Source organism: Sciurus carolinensis, chromosome 8 (assembly GCF_902686445.1).
Source record: "Sciurus carolinensis chromosome 8, mSciCar1.2, whole genome shotgun sequence".
Taxonomy (NCBI): domain Eukaryota; kingdom Metazoa; phylum Chordata; class Mammalia; order Rodentia; family Sciuridae; genus Sciurus; species Sciurus carolinensis.
The window spans coordinates 47,230,272-47,246,644 of NC_062220.1; the positions used below are offsets into that span (position 1 = coordinate 47,230,272).

Here is a 16,373-nt window from a genome sequence, read left to right on the forward strand (position 1 = left end):
TATTCTCCAGCTCTTGAAATACACTTTACTCTTGTTAACTTTAGTCATTCTGCTGTGCAGTAACTTCTTGTAACATTGTAATCCTTCTTGTAACATGGTACCCATTGATGCCTCTCTCCCTATCCCCAACCTCTCCTAACCATAACCATTACTGTACTCCAACTTCTACAGATCAACTTTTTTAAGATTCCACATATGAATGAAATCATGCAGTGTTTGTCTTTCTGTGCTTGAATTTTTTTACTTAACATGTTTCCAGGTATATCTTAAATGACAGGGATTTTGTCCCTTTTGTAACTAAATAGTATTCCATTGTACCACATTTTATTTAACCATTTACCCATTGATGGACACTTAAGCTGTTTTTCTCTTTGGCTACTGTGAATTGTGCTGCGGTGAACATGGGAATGCAGAGTCTCAACATACTGAGTTCATTCCTTTGCATATATACCCAGGAGTAGGGTTGCTGGATCATACGATGGTTCTATTTTTAACATTTCGAGGTAACTCCATGTTGTTTTTCATAATGGCTGTACTAATTTACGTTCTTAACAATAGTAAATAAAGGTTCCCTTTCTACCCTAAGGGTGTAGCTCAGTGGTAAAGCACTTGATAGCAGGTATAAGGCAGTAGGTTCCTTACCCAGCACTGCAAAGAAAAAGAAAAAGAAAAACAAGTTCTCTTTCCTCCACATGCTAACCAACACTTGTTATCTGTTGTCTTTCTGATAATAGCTATTCTAACTAAAGAGAAGGGGTAATCTTGTTGAAACTTTGATTTTCATTTCCCTGATGACTAGTGATATTGATAATTTTTCAAATACCTAATGGCTGTTTGTATGTCTTCTTTTGAGAAATGTCTATTCAGGACTTTTGCTCTATTTTCAAATTGGTGGGGTTTTGTGGTATGAATGAATGTGTTGAGTTCATTACATATTTTGGGTGTTAACTCCTTATTAGATGTATTGCAAATATATTTCCCATTCTGTAGGTTGTCTCTTCACTCTGTTGATTGTATCCTTTGTTGTGTCTGTTTTTGCTTTGCTTGCTTGTGCTTTTGAGATCTAATGAATTTTGATGATTTTGTATGATCTTTCCAGCTCTGTTTTCAACGCAAGAACACCAAAATTCATAGGCTCATTAGGTTTTCACTAGTGTTCAAATCACTAGTGTTTCCACAAATTGAAATTTCCTTAAGTCAAATTTTCCTCTCTCTTTCTAATCTTAAAGTTTTAATATTAAGTCCCTTTGAACGATACGTATTATAATTGCAAACCTAAGACAAAGCAAATAAGGTTTATTGACATAGAATGTACCCGATAAGTAATTTACAGTATGATATAATTTTTCTTTGCAAAGATTTGACTGATAAATTTTTCTTTTAATTTTTTAGTTGTAGGTGGACACAATATCTTTATTTATTTATTTTTATGTGGTGCTGGGGATCAAACCCAGGGCCTCATGCATGCTAGGCAAGCAAGCTACCACTGAGCCACAACCCCAGCCCTGTGATAAATTTTAATGAGCAGTGATTTCACAGGGTGGTAACTTTACTAGCTAGTTGAAGCTCCAAATAGGGTAATGTGAGAATATGGGGGTAGGTGGTAGGTGGCTCAGTTTAGCAGACAAAAATGCAGAATGCCCTGTTAGGTTTGAATTTTAGATAAACAATGAATCGTTTTTTTTAGCATAAGTGTGGGATACTTATACTCTATTTTTAGTGTAAGCATGGAATTTGGTACGGACTTGTACTAGCACATCATTCATTGACATTCAGATTTGACTGGGACCCTGTTATGTGGTGACTGTGCTTGAGGATGAATGTCCACTGTCTGCAGTGCTCAGATGTATGGCATTTCTCCTCTCACACCTTGAGAGTCTATTTCAAAAAGCAGCATGTTCCCACCTTCCCATCAGGAAAGGCTTTTCAGAGGAAGGTGAAAGGACAGAAACTTTTTGTTTTGCTGTACTCTGGTGTCTGCTATTTAATTAGTTATTACAGATGGTACTTTGGCAACTAAGTTACTTTTCTCCCCCAGGATACCCATTTAAATTTCAACTTGAATTTCAGATAAACAGTGGGTAAGTCTTAGTGTAAGTGCGTCCCAGGTGGATACATGTAATCAAGATTGTCTGTTTCCTTTGGAACTGTAACTGGCTGAGTTTCCCAGGAGAGGATGGCATTTCACACCCATCTTTTCTACTCCTCCCTAATTGAGCAATAAAGAAGAAAATAGAGATAAGCAAATATTCCCAGGCTTTTTGCTCCCTATCACCAGATACACAGTCTTGTTTGCATGAGTCATGAGATGATTCGAATGCATCAGAGACCCAAGAGTGGGCAGGAGCACCCCAAACAAGTGTCTGAACATTTTGCTTAATGGTTGATGACTTTTATGACAGCTCCAAAAAGCAACTCTGGAGTCTGTTTTGAAACTCTTCAAAAGAGGCAGCTATTTTTTTTTTTTAAACTACGATTTCCCTTGTCATTTATCATGTGACTACTGAGTACTGGTCACTGTGTCCAAGTATAGAAAGTTCTTTATATGAAACCAAAAAGTGCATTTATTGACATTTTGAAAGAGTATCCTTTTGTTTTTATGCTTTCATTTTATGTATATATATTTTATATGTATATATATTTTATATATATATGTATATATATACACTACACATGTAAATACTGAGGTTTGGAGAACTTAACTGCTTAGTTCATCAGGTAATTAATTAGTGCTGGACCTATTAGCTATGCCAGGTCTTCTGATTCCAGCCTTTTTATCACTTCTGACCCTTTCTACCTTTGACAAATTTTCTCCAGTTTTGCATGCCTAAGCACAAATTCTTACTTACTTTGTGCAAACATTGCAGGGTCTTAGGGGTTGAATTCCAAATAGTTTTACAAGTCTGTGTATAAAAGATAAAGCCCATATTTGTGTATGTCTACACATAGAAGATAAAGCCCCACCAATGTTTTGTAAGTTTGAAGGCAATGAGATATGGCACAAAGCAGCAGCTGATAGTAACGCTCTCCAGCTTTACTAAAGGCATATTGGCACCGTTGCATGGTTTGCCCTTACTGCTCCCTGCTGTGAGCAAGCCAGTGACAAGCAGCCGCTGTCTTATCCCACTCTGGATGAGTACTAGAAATAGAAGAAATAGAGATCGATTTCATGAATGACTGTTGGTTAAGAATTCATGCGTTGTGGCAAGATAGCCTGAATTCATTAATGGCTTTATTATCTTATACCCTGGACTAGTTATTTCCCCTTTCTGTGTGGTAGTGCCCTGATGAAGTACCACCCACTCCATTGTGGGATTATAAGAAATAAATGAAATGAGTTTGCTTGTGTCAAGTGCTTAGAATAATGCCAAGTATACAATAAGCTTAATAAGAGTTACATGTGATAGTAACGATGTTCACACAAGATTTCTTAAACTTTTTATGATGTAGCTTTCTTAGCAGTCTGGTGAAGTAGCCTTGATTCCTTACTACCAAACTATTCTAAAACCTAACTTATGAATAATAACATGAGCTTCTTTTTAAAGGGATCCAGAGGTGGGTAAATGTCAAACAGCGATAGTTTGAAGTAATGATGAGCGTAAGTGGCACCTGGAGATGGCTACAGCAACTGAAATGTGATGCAGCAGAACCTGTCATTTTTGTTACCAAGAGTCACAGGTTTTGCTAATGATAGGTACTGTGGTTTGTTGTCCCCACTTGTTATCAAAGGGAATACTCCATTCAGTTAGAGGTTTGACTACAGTGGTGTTTTCCCCCATCCAACGTAATGGGTCTCTGAATTCTACCCACTGATTCCTTGAAGGTCATGGATCCCAGATTCAGGTATCTAATATTCATGATGTCTGCTGGGATCATCTGGGAATGATTGCTGACAGCCAAGGGAAGCCAGTATGTATCCTTTCCTTATTATACCTGCCATGGGCTTATAACTCAAAGGAAGATAACTGAATTGTAAGGAAAAAGAAAAGGGAAAAAAACAAAAGGAACCTCTAGCAGAGAAGGCAAAGAGCTATCATCTTGAGCATCTCTTTTAATACATTGTTGTGATTATTGGAACAAAGTGTCTGAGGCTGGCTCTGGGTTGAAGGGAAGGAGTGAAATGATTGATTGGTGATGTCTGCATGACAGCAGAGTGGTAACCATGCCATCTCAGACCTCCAATAACCATAAGCTTGCTGTGGATATGAAGTGTTAAGAGAGCAAACAGGCTGTACAAAAGTAAAGAGATTTTCCTTTTCTTGTCAGCACTTATTTGTATTCATACTATTTATTTTATACTTTTACATGAATAATTATAGCCTTTTCGACCTGCTAATTCAAAGAGGTTTGCATAACTTTGTTTTCTTTATTCTCCAAACTTCTTAAATCTGATATCAGTTAGGAATGCTTTCAGTTGCAAGTAACATACATCAAATTAATGGTGACTTATACAAATAAGGATTTATTTTTCTTACCTAATAAAAACTGTAGCTAGGGCATATACTGAATCAGTGATCACAGCAAGAAACTGGATTCTGTTTTTGTGCTGTGACCTTTCACTGTTGACTTTACAGCCTCTTCCTTGTCAAGAATGAAATGGTCACTGTTGTTTCTGTTGTCTCAAGGACTGTGTGTGTGTGTTCAAATTACAAAGATGGGAAGCGGGGTGGTGTCAACTAGCTCGCTCTTCTTGTGTCTGCCATTTCTATCAGGAACAAAAGTACCTCTGCCAACAACTCAAGCCAAATGCTTCCAGGGAGAAAGTCTAGCAGTTTTCTACCAAGGAACTCTGGAAGACTTGAACCACAGAGAATTGAAACAAAATCCTCTTTTTCTTTTATAATAAAGGAAAGCACGGGGAAAACTTAATTGATTAACTGGAAGCTCTTACGTAATTCTTCAATTTCAATAGCAGGTAGTCTGCATCTCTAAAGATGATTGTTTACAACTAAGCTAGTTGAAGATTGCCCTTTTTAGCAAAGTGCATCAGTCAGTTATTTATGCAAACTGAAGTTGACTGAAACAAGTACCCTGCATTAAACCATTCTAATACATCTAAGCATGTTACTTTGAACAGTTGTATTTATTTTTCATTTATTTATTTTATTTGTTCTTTCTAAATGTACATGACATATTATACATACATAGATTAACTTGTTCCAATTAGGATCCCATTGTTGTGATTGTTTACTATGTAAAGTTATGTTGGTCATGTATTCATATTTAAGAATGGGAAAGTTATGTCCGATTCATTCTACTGTCTTTTCTATTCCCATCCTCCCTCCCTTCCCTTCTTTCCCCTTTGTCTAATTAAATGTGCTTCTATCTTTCCCTCCCTTGTTGTGGGTTAGCATCCACATAGAACAGATTGTGTTTAATCATATAGTTTATCTTTGGAAAAAGTAGAGGTAATCATCATCATCCTTATTTCTGTATAGTCAAATAGACATAGTGAGTAAGTTGTATAACATTGACACCCCAATCAACACATGATACTTGACGTACAAACTACAGCTGTGACCCATTGATTTGTGTCTACATCTGTTTCTGGAGCCACATATTAGTAAATCTTAGAGGTCTTTCAGGTTCATCCTTATTGTATCCATATGGAAGACTAAGGTCCGTAGAGATTCCCTGACCTGCCAAGGGTCATGGAGATGTTCCTGGTAGGGCAGGCGCACAGGTCTCTACTCCTGAGGAAAGCACAGAGTGATGACAGCAAGGACTACCTCTGGGTGACAGCTAGTTCCAGTTCTTCCTCACTGAGTCAGACCTCCAGGAAAATTGCTTTCCTTCTTCAAGTCAGTTTCATCATCTCTAAAATGGGGATAATGGTACCTAATTCATGGGGTTGCTTTGAAAAATTGAATGAAATATTGAAGTAAATCACTTAGAACAGGTAGATTTAGAACAGCAGTGAGTTACAGCTGCTTTGTTATTGATTTCCTTTGATTACCTATGATTTTCATCAGCATGATCTTCATCATTACTCTTACTGCTGCAACTACATACAATGTGTATTTTCTCTCTCTCTCTCTCTCTCTCTTCCTTTAAAATTATTCTTGGGGCATGTAGGAGTGAGATTTGTTTTATTTTTGTTACCTGTTTTTAATTTAAATTTTTTAATTCAATGCATTTTGTTTTTATTGCACTTACATATTTATACCTTATTTGTTTCATTGATGTAGTGTTTCCATAAATTTAATATTATTTGAATTGTATGATTCCAAATACTTACTGGTTAACATTTTTTTTTTTAAATTTTTACAGACTACATTTTGATTCATTGTACACAAATGGGATACATCATTTTGTTTCTATGGTTGTACACGATATAGATTCATACCATTCATGTAATCATACATGTACGTAGGGTAATGATGTCTGTCTCATTCCACCATTTTTCATACCCCCCTCCCTCTCATTTGGTGGGTGTGGGGGTGAGAGAAGAACGGAGGAACTGGTTATCTTTTTATTTAGAAGCTTTATGATGTGAATTATCAGAATCACTTAGTAGTTCTGGATGACCTAGGCCCCATTTAGCCAAGAAACCAGTACCCTTCCACATATTCAGTGTCTTTAAGTGAGAAGCTGTCAGGGATTCAAATAGAAGAACAAGGGGCAGATTACTATTATTACTATTACTCTTAAATTACTACTATTATTACTATTTATTATTAAATTATTACTATTACTACTATTACTCTTAAATGTGTGGAACCACTTTGAAAAGCATAAAGTTCTCTGCAAGTACAGTTTCTGTTTCATATGGCTCCAAAGAACCAAGAGATGAGAAAATGAGAGAAGAGAAAGCCTGTAGTATGTGTCCTTCAGCATTATCATTTCTACAGTATTGGCCCAAACCACTTTGCAGTCCTCTAGGGTGGAAAGAATGAGGAAAGATATCCTAGCAGAGTTCAGCATTTCCTCGTTATTTCTTCTTCCTACCCCACAAAACAACCAGAGCAAGTAATTCGCCAAAGTAGTTGGTGCTCTCCAGACTTCCAACCCTGATACATATTGTCTTCCTTTGTAACTCTTTATGGGTGGTGTGTGCTGGTGCCATTTGTTCTTGGCCTTTTTCAGTCATGGAGTGAGACCGCCATTTTTCATTGTTTGGCTCTTCAGTGGGAAGGGCTTCTGGAGCTACCTTGGAGTTCTCTTCCCACATCAGAGCTTTGAGAAATGTGACCTGGTGCTCTATTTTTATTTGCTTAGGAGCTTGCACACAAGTTGTGTTTGTCAAGTGCTGGGCTTTCTCTCACAGGCCCGACTATATGCAGAACTTCAGCGCCTTGTGTTTTTGATTTAACTTCATTTCTGGTTCTGTTTCATGTTCCTATACTTGTTTTTCTGTCTTCCTCTTTCATCTGCTTTAGGTTTATGCTGCTTTATGTATTGCTGAAAGCCTCTTTAAACATTTTCTGGAACAAAGCAGGGAATACATAAACAATTTTTTTTTTTTTTAAACAGAAATCGACTTAAAGCCACCGGAGAAGTGGAATCTGTAGACCTTCCAAACTGCCACCTGATTAAAGGAATTGGTATGTATGAGAAAATGCTTGTTTTACACATTACAGTGTTTGACCACCAACATTAAAACACTCATTAACAGTAGTTCTGCATGCAATTAGTGTTCTTCAGCAATTAAATCACATGATCAACAGAACACCCTTTGGTGTATCTCTTTTGATCTTATGCATCCTGTATTTCTTCTTTCTAATGCTGACTGTAATTTATTAATTGTTTATATAATCCTTTGCTTATTGTTTGATTTCTTGCTTGTTCCGCGACCCCTCTGAATTTCGTTTGTAAAGTCTGTGTTTGTTGTGGATGGCCTCTGCAGTCTGAGTTCATTGTCCTATCTGCCACCTACTGACAAGAAGTTGGAAGGAAGGTGAGTTCCTTGTAGTCAGGACCAGCATTTATCTTGCCATTACACTGTAACCAGCATCGGGTCTAATAACTAATGTATATTTGATGCTTCAAAAAATAAATTGAACAAAAACTTTTTCTTATTTTGTCTTCTTCGCTGTGACTACAGAGTAGAGCATAATGAGTGGGGTGTCCCTATCTCCTTGACTCCTTGCAGGATGCTGCATAAAGCCTGAATCTTAGGAGGAGCTCCTAAGAACAGGTTCAGTTCTGATGCACAAGGTGAGAGATCTGCCCAGACTATCTCTTCACACTGAGGGCCTCTCTGGATTCTCTGAAATTTCTTCCAGGCAGATACTGTGTCTTGCTGCTTTTTCCCCTTTGCCATATACCAAAGTCACTACTACACAGTAGACTCTCAGTAACTATTGTTGCATTACCAATGAATAATAACATATTGGTTTTTCTTGGACATAAGTTAGGGTATGAATAGGGAAAAAATAAATAAATAAAAAAGATCAGCACCTAGTGATACTGCCATTTATTGGTGATGAGTTGTGCTTCCTCAAATGTTGAAGTTTGAACATTAGACATATGAAGCAGGTTTTATTTAAAGGTAGTGACCCAGACTTCTCACCAGGATGGAGAAGCGGGCCATGGCTGGTGTTCTGGTATCCCAAGAAGTAAGAGTGCCTTGCATCTTTTATAGACTAAAGTTTGCTTTGTTTTCCTCCTCTCTTCCCCCTTATATCTCTCATTGCTGCCTACTTGACTAGGCCCAGGAGATCCCTGTGGATGGCAAAAAGGTAGAAGCAGATGGGTAGGGGGAAGGGCCAAATGGAGTGATCCAAGCTGGTAGCAAGGGGGAGGGGGGTGGCTAATTAGCAATTCCCTGCCTGCAGCCTTTTGGGAGGGGTAGCAGAGGCAGGTAATCTTGGTGATCAAAGGGCTCTGGAGACATTGACATTCCAATCTCCCAGGGGCGGTCTCCAACTTCCCAGACTCAGATCCAAACTGGTCTCCATTTTCTCCAGTCACCTATCTATCCTAACTGCCTGTCTTCAATTATGGCTTCACCAGTGTCTAGTTATGGTTCTGCCACACACTTACAATGTGAACTGGTATAAAGCATGGCCTTCGTATTTTTCACCTATAATGAGGAATTTGTAGTTAGGCTGGAGATTTTTAGACTTTGAAAAATCTTGGGCAATTTATTTATAACCTTAAGCCACAGTGTGGAAATTACTAAACTAACATTGTGTCCCTTCGAGTCCTTGTATAACAACATCTACAGGTGGGACAGACCTTTTAATTTTTTGTTTTGTTTTTAAGAAATTGAAATCCAGGGCTGGGGATATAACTCAGTTGGAAGAGTGCTTGCCTCTTGAGCACAAGGCCTGGGTTCAATCCCCAGCACTGCAAAAAAAAAAAAAAAAGAAAAGAAAAGAAAAGAAATTGAAATCCAGATTGCACAGAAGAATCCTACTCCTTCTTATAAGTTACATTGTTGAACAAGTGTTGAGGGTCTTTCCATACTTTTCCTGCCTGTTTGGGAATACTCTCACACACACAACACCACAAATGGGGTCAAAATATCCATATTTCTGAACTACCTTTTTGTTCTTAATACTATGTTGTGGAAACTTACATTAGCAGAGTTATCTTTTTTTGTAACTTCACAGTATGTTTTGCACAAAGTGCACATAAACATTATATGTTCAAACAGTACAGAAAGGTCAAAAATGGAAAATAAAAGTCTCTCAACAAACTCCCCATTACCCCACAGAAGTAACCCAAGATTTTTTTTTTTTAATTTTCAGTGCACATGCAAACAAATATATACATATAAATGCATGTCCGGGGTTTTTTTTTTCACAAATGCCTTCTTAGTATAAATGTTTCACAACCTGCTTTATTCCTAACATGGCATGAACAGCTTTCCATAGGTCTGTTTGCCTCATCTTTTTAATTTTTCCACATTTCATGATTTATGTAACTGATCACTTATTGCACATTTGGCTTGGTACAGGGTTTTTCTTGTTTTTTTTTTTAATTTTATTTGAGGTAAAATATATATCATGTAAAGTTTATCATTTTGCCCCTTTTAAAGTATACAGTTCAGTAGTATTCAGTGTGTCACCAGTGTCCATATCCAGGAATTCCCCATCATGCAAACTGATACCTTATTTATTTATTTATTTTTTGAAGTACCCATCCTCAGGTATTTTCTTATACCAACAGAAAGTGAACTAAACAACCTGTCATATGCATTGTGACAGAAATAGGTCATTCAAAGCTGACCTAATCCAATCATCTCATTTTAAAGATAAAAGAACAGGTTCAATGTTTATATAGTGATAGTGAAAAAGTGTTCAAGGCACTGAGACACTTGTCTACATCTGCATGATTTCCAAAACCTTGTTCTTCCTCCTGTGTCACACTGCCTTTCTGAAAACTGACACTTTATGCCCTCTAAACAATAACTCCCCATTCTCTTCTCCTTGGCTCCTGGCAACCACCATTCTGCTGTCCCTATCAATGGACCTCATATTAAGTAGACTCATGCAGTAGTTCTCTTTTTGTGACTGATTTATTTTTCTCTGTATAGTCTTGAAGGTTCACCTATGATGTACCATGTGTCAGGCTGTCCTTCCTTTTTAATGCTAATATTCTCTTGTACGTATATATCACATTTTATGTATCCTTTCATTGTTGATGGGCATTTAATTTGCTAATTATTCTCTCCTACATTTATAACGTTCTTTCTGGATTATGGAATATTTCCAATAGGAATCTCACTTTGATCATATTGAATTGACAAAGGGGTTCCACAGACCACCTCAGAAGTCAAAAGAGGCCCAGGATGTTTTCTTTCTTGGAAGTCCCTTCATTTTTAAAAACTGAAGACACGTCCAATATGAATTAGGCACACCCTCCTGCTAGTATGGAGGTCAAAGGCTTTAATTCTCATATGACCTCCATCAGACTGCCTAAAATTCCTCCAAATGAATTACAATATAAGAACAGCAAACATCTGTATAAATGATGCCTAAAAGGGAGTCCCTATTCCAGCTTCTGGTTACACTGCTCCTCAGTTAGACAGTATGGATCTCCCTTAGTCTAAAAATATTATGACATTTCCTAATTATTTTTTAATTTTTTTAGTTGCAGATGGATACAATACCTTTGACTTATTTATCTTTTTTATGTGGTGCTGAGGATCAAACCCCTAGTGCCTCACACATGCTAGGCAAGTGCTCTACCACTGAGCTACAACCCCAGCCCATCTCAATATTTATTTTTACCAGTTTAATGCTTTTAACAGAAAAAGGAAAGTGCAATGCAATATGCTTGTGCTAAAGCAGGATAATTATATACTTTGCAAAAAGCATACATTCATTTATAGTCTACCGTAAGTGATGCGATCTAATAAAGTTATGAAAGTTTAAAGCATTATAGTTAACTTCTTTTAGTCTTATCAGTGTATGTAAGGAACAATAAATAAAGCCTTGTTTGGTGATTATATCAAGCATCTGTATTTGAGATTTTTTTCTTTTCTTTTTTAATTTTTTATTTTTTAGTTGACATGTTTATACTTACTTATGAGGTACAGTATTATAATTCGATGCTTATATACACTGTGTATAATTAGATCAGGCAATTAGCATTTATATCTCCTCAAGTATTACCATTTATTTGTGTTGAGACCCTTCAAATTTTCCCACTCTGGTTATTTTTAAAATTATAATAGATTACATTTACTCTACTATGCAATAGTACTTCAGAACTACTTTTCCCTCAACTGTACTTTGGTACCTGTTATCTACCCTTTCCCTCTCCTGTTCCCATTAGCCTTCCTAGCCTCTGGTAACCTCTATTCAATTCTATTCCTATGTGATCAACTTCTTTAGCTTCCACAAATTAGTGAAAACATAGGTAGTTGTCTTTCTGTGACTGGTGTATCTCACTTAGTATGTCTTCTAGTTCCATCCACGTTGCTGCAAATGAAAGGATTTTGCCCTTTTTTTATGGCTGGATAATATTCCAGTGTCTATAAATAGCACATTTTAAAAGTCCTTTCATCTGTTGATGGACATCTTGTTTAATTGATACCTTGTCTATTGTGAATGGTGGTGCAATAAACATGGTCATGTGATTAACTCTTTGACCTAGTAATTTCATTTCCTTTGGACATATATCCAGTAGAGGGATTGCTAGATCATAAAATAGTTTCATTTCCAGTTTTTTGAGTAACCTCCATACTGTTCTCCATAATAGATACACCAGTTTACATTCCCACCAATAGTGCATAAACAGTTCCCTTTGTTCACATCCTTACTACCATTTTTTTTTTTGCTCTTTCAGCCATTTATTTATTTTTATTTACAGTTGTGTTCAATGCAAATCAATTCCATAACATGAGAAGGTACTATGAATCAAAGCATAAATACAGAAACACAATATACAATCCAAATAGATTCATCTATCTATTCACATTCAGGTGTGATGCAAAGGGGCGTGTTCATTCACACACACAGAAGCTTCAGATCTGTTTGATCTGGTTGTTCCCATGTAGGTTTCTAAAGATGAGAAAAAAATGATTTGGGGTATCAAGACTACTGTAGCCATATTAGATACTGGAACATGTAAGCATCAGTGTGTGACCATGCGAACAAAAGATTTCAGGGAGTGTCTATTTTTTGAAAAGTTTCTGTGTATCAAGGCAGTTGTAAAAGATTTAGAGGATCAAGACCACTTTTAGGCTTAGGATCAGGTTCTAACTACCTAAAAATATTGACTGATAACAGAAAGTGTTCCAAATGTGGCTATTCTGATCCATTGTTTTTAAAAAAGTATTTACAGAAAAAGTATAAAAGTTTTTGTGAATTTAATATGCAAGCTAGCTTCCAGTCTTCACTTCCCAAATGCTTGATTTATAGTTTTGGCTTCTTTACATAGTTACCTTTCTAATTTCAAGATTTACCATTTTACCTTCAAAACTGACCAATTGTAAATTGTGAAAAGTAATCAACAAATGCAGAAATAAAAACAGAACTTTGAAATTAGTTGAGGTCAATGCAATTTTATTCTTTGGAATCAGTTTAGCTAAAGGAATCTGGCACTCTTATTGAATGAAAACAGGAGATGGAAGATGTCTACTATTTGACTTTGAAAGGATAAGCAAGATTTACTTGTGATGCACAGATTTGGGGTGGATTCCAATCATTGCCCTAGCACATGTCAATTAAAACATAAAAGATTAAACAAAATGTCAAATCCAAAAACCACAGAGGAAACAGTTCAGTTCCCAAGGGAATAGAAGTAGCTTAACAATGTGAAACTTTATCTAGAATATATCAGCATTAAATTAGTACTGCTGAAACAATACATTGAGGATTTACAGTAACACCTGGAAGTTCCTTCTAATGTACATGTAAATAGAATCATGGAAGCTTTTTTATATTACCTAACTGTTTTATGGCCTTACAGATTTCATGAACCAAATGAAAACTGAAATCTCCATTCCACATTCCATTCTTTATCTCTAGATAAAATCTATTCTTGTTTTCAAGGTAGAGTTTTAAGTATCCATATTTCTTATGCCTCATTCAAGGAAATCATGTCCCAATTTTGGATGTTATCTCTTTATATCTTGTACGTGAAACTCCAGCAGATTTAATATCGGCATTCATCACCTGTGAAACCCTTCACATGTCCTTCAATCAATTTGGAATTCTCAATGTTTTCTGTGCCAATAAAACCAGGTGTGGAATTGGTAGATTTAATGCAGAACGGCTTCTTCCTTGACACACTGGACTTCTGGTCGCCATTCTGATTGGGTTTAGAAGATGGGGAAGTAGAGACGTTTCTTGGCCTGAGTCTCTAACAGTAGAGATGTAGAAGAGACAGCGAGATCACAAGGAGACTGGCTGTTGACTGTGGGGCACTGCTACCTGCCTTGGGTGTAGAATGAGTTGAATTGGGGGCAGCAGAGGTACTCTGTGAGGAGTTACTTGAAAGTGTCACAACAGCTTTTTGGTTTGAATAAATCTGCGTGGGTAGGAGCAGTGCCAGAAGCAGCAGCCCCAGCCCCAGCCTGGCCACCACGGCTCCGCCCATGTCCGCCCCGTCGTGCCTGGCGCGTCTCGCACGATGCTAGATGCGTGGAGATGGGACGGCTCTGGGAGGGCGCATGCAAGGTGGGCCTTTTGTTTGGTTGGTTGGTTGGTTGGTTGCATCCATTCTTACTGGGGTGAAATGATGTCTCTCCATAATTTTGATTTGCATATCCCTGATGATTAGTGTTCTGAACATTTTTTCATATCCTTGGTTATTGTACACTTCTTTTGATAGCTGTCTATTCTGATCATTTATTTGCCCATTTTAAAATTGGATTATTTGGGGTATTTTGCCATCATTTTAGTTCTTTATGTTTTCTGTATATTAACCCCTACTCCAGATAACTTGCAAATATTTTCTTTCATTCTTTACTCTATTGTTTGATTCCTTTGCTGTGCAGAGGCTTCTTAGTTTTATGTAATTCTATTGTGGCAGAATTTTACAATTACAAACAAATCAGTGACTGTCATTGCTCCTACATTTACATGTCTGTGAATAAATCTAACAATGAGATTGTTGTCATTAGGATGTATGTTTAAAATTTTGATAGTCATTGATAAATTGCCCCACGTTGGCAACACTAATATTTGTAACCTCACTCATACCTGACAGGGTTTACTGTGCAATTTTAGCAAAAACAAACCTTTATTGTTAGAGCAGTCTTTCTGCTTAAGAGTTTCTTTACAGATCTGTTGCTGGCCTCTTGTTCTTTATGTGTCTCTTTGCAATGTGTTCGGCGTCCTTCTTTTCATTGCTGTTTTTTATTATTTTCCTAGTCCTGTCTCGCTCCTCCTGGACTGGTTGACTGTCCTAAAGCTTCTCTTTCTTTCAGTTGCCCAAACACTTCACTGGAGGATGCAAACGCAGTATCAGATGCCAGGTTGACTAGATCTCTGCTGCGTCATGCAGACAATCATAGTACTAAGGCAGTTCTGGAGTCCCCAGTACCTCGGCAGCTTTATCCTACCTTTTGGCTTCCATCAAGAAGAGCCCTTCAGAACCAGTCTAGCAAAAGCCAGGTGGCATCTGTGAGGAATGTTGGACAAGAGTGGGAGGTTGGGTCAGTGATCTCTTAGGTGACTTTTGCTACTGAGTTAATAATTGTCACATTATTAAACAGCCCTTGGCCCCATGAAGCCCACCTTCTGTGAATTCAAGTCTCAGAGTAGACAATAGGGCACAACCAGACACATTACAGGACAAACTGCCAAGTGTATTCCTGTTACAGCTCACTGGGACGGAGCGCGCCTCCGAGAAAAACAAGCCTAGCAGCATTTGTATTCTGAACAGGCGTCTGTCTATGTTTGTGACCTTTCTGTTGTGATGTGTGTGAGCTGCTGTCTGGAATTGGAAAGAAGGAGGAAATATGTCACCTCTGGCCCTTTTCCTGAAGTGTTTAATGCCTCTGAGGCACTTCAAAAGGCAACAGAGCGGAGAGGATGAGTGATTAGAAGCACATTTGGGATACATTTTTAGATCTAATTAGAATTGTGCTTTTCTTTCTTTCTTCTTTGCTTTTGCCCTGTGGTTAGTACACACCATATGAACATTTGTTGAGTGCTGTGTTAGCGATGTGTAATAGTTAATAATAAGTTGTGGTTATATATTTCTAACAACAGTTGCTTGTCCAGTGATCTTTGATGCTAAGGAACACCATGTGCTGGACATATATTCCCATATAGACAAAGGCAACTTGCTACAGTAGGCAGTAAGGATCAGGAGGACCAGGATTTTATTCCCTGTTTTGGAAACAGTAGTGGCTGTGCACTTGAGGTTAATCCCTCTAAGAGGTGAGACTCCTTCCCCCTTACCCTCATCAACACACGTGCATGCACACACATACACACACACACACACACACACACACACACATCCACACACACACACATACTACAGTGCCACATTTGAAGTCACTGGAAATGAACTCTTGGCAACTCTTGGGAGCTTTACAAATATATCATGTCATATCATGCCTTTCTGACTTAATAAATAGAAGTCATCGACTACATGTCACATAGTATGTGTGCCACCATCTATCAGCAAGAAAGAGTGGGAAATGTCATCTGTGCCTAAGTTGCCACGTGCCTATTGCTAAGTGGGTAAAGGGGGGCCTGGATGCTGGGGAACATTTGGCCATCTCTGACATGGATAGATAGTTGCTGAAGTAGGAAAAAGGGTTGACATTAGATGTACTAAGCTAGAAGAGTTTCTGGAGAAAGGGTTTTAAAGAAAAGCACAGGATATGAATTGGTAAAAATTTCTGTGAGAAGCACAGAAGCAACAATTTTGGGGAGAAAGTCAACTTAAGGAATTGACCGTAGTTGAATGTACAAAGTGAAGTATCTTTAGAGAGGAAGCAGGGGATGGTTCTGACAGAG

General features: G+C 37.6%; 1 protein-coding gene across 1 annotated transcript in view; it reads left to right on the plus strand.

The window, feature by feature from the left end:
* Window positions 1-16,373, plus strand: part of Pon2 (paraoxonase 2) — a 34,482-nt gene that overhangs the window by 2,379 nt on the left and 15,730 nt on the right. Inside the window, exon 2 of the mRNA XM_047560202.1 lies at window positions 7,474-7,544. Within this exon, the coding sequence (XP_047416158.1) occupies window positions 7,474-7,544 (71 nt within the window). The remainder of the gene's footprint in view (window positions 1-7,473; window positions 7,545-16,373) is intronic.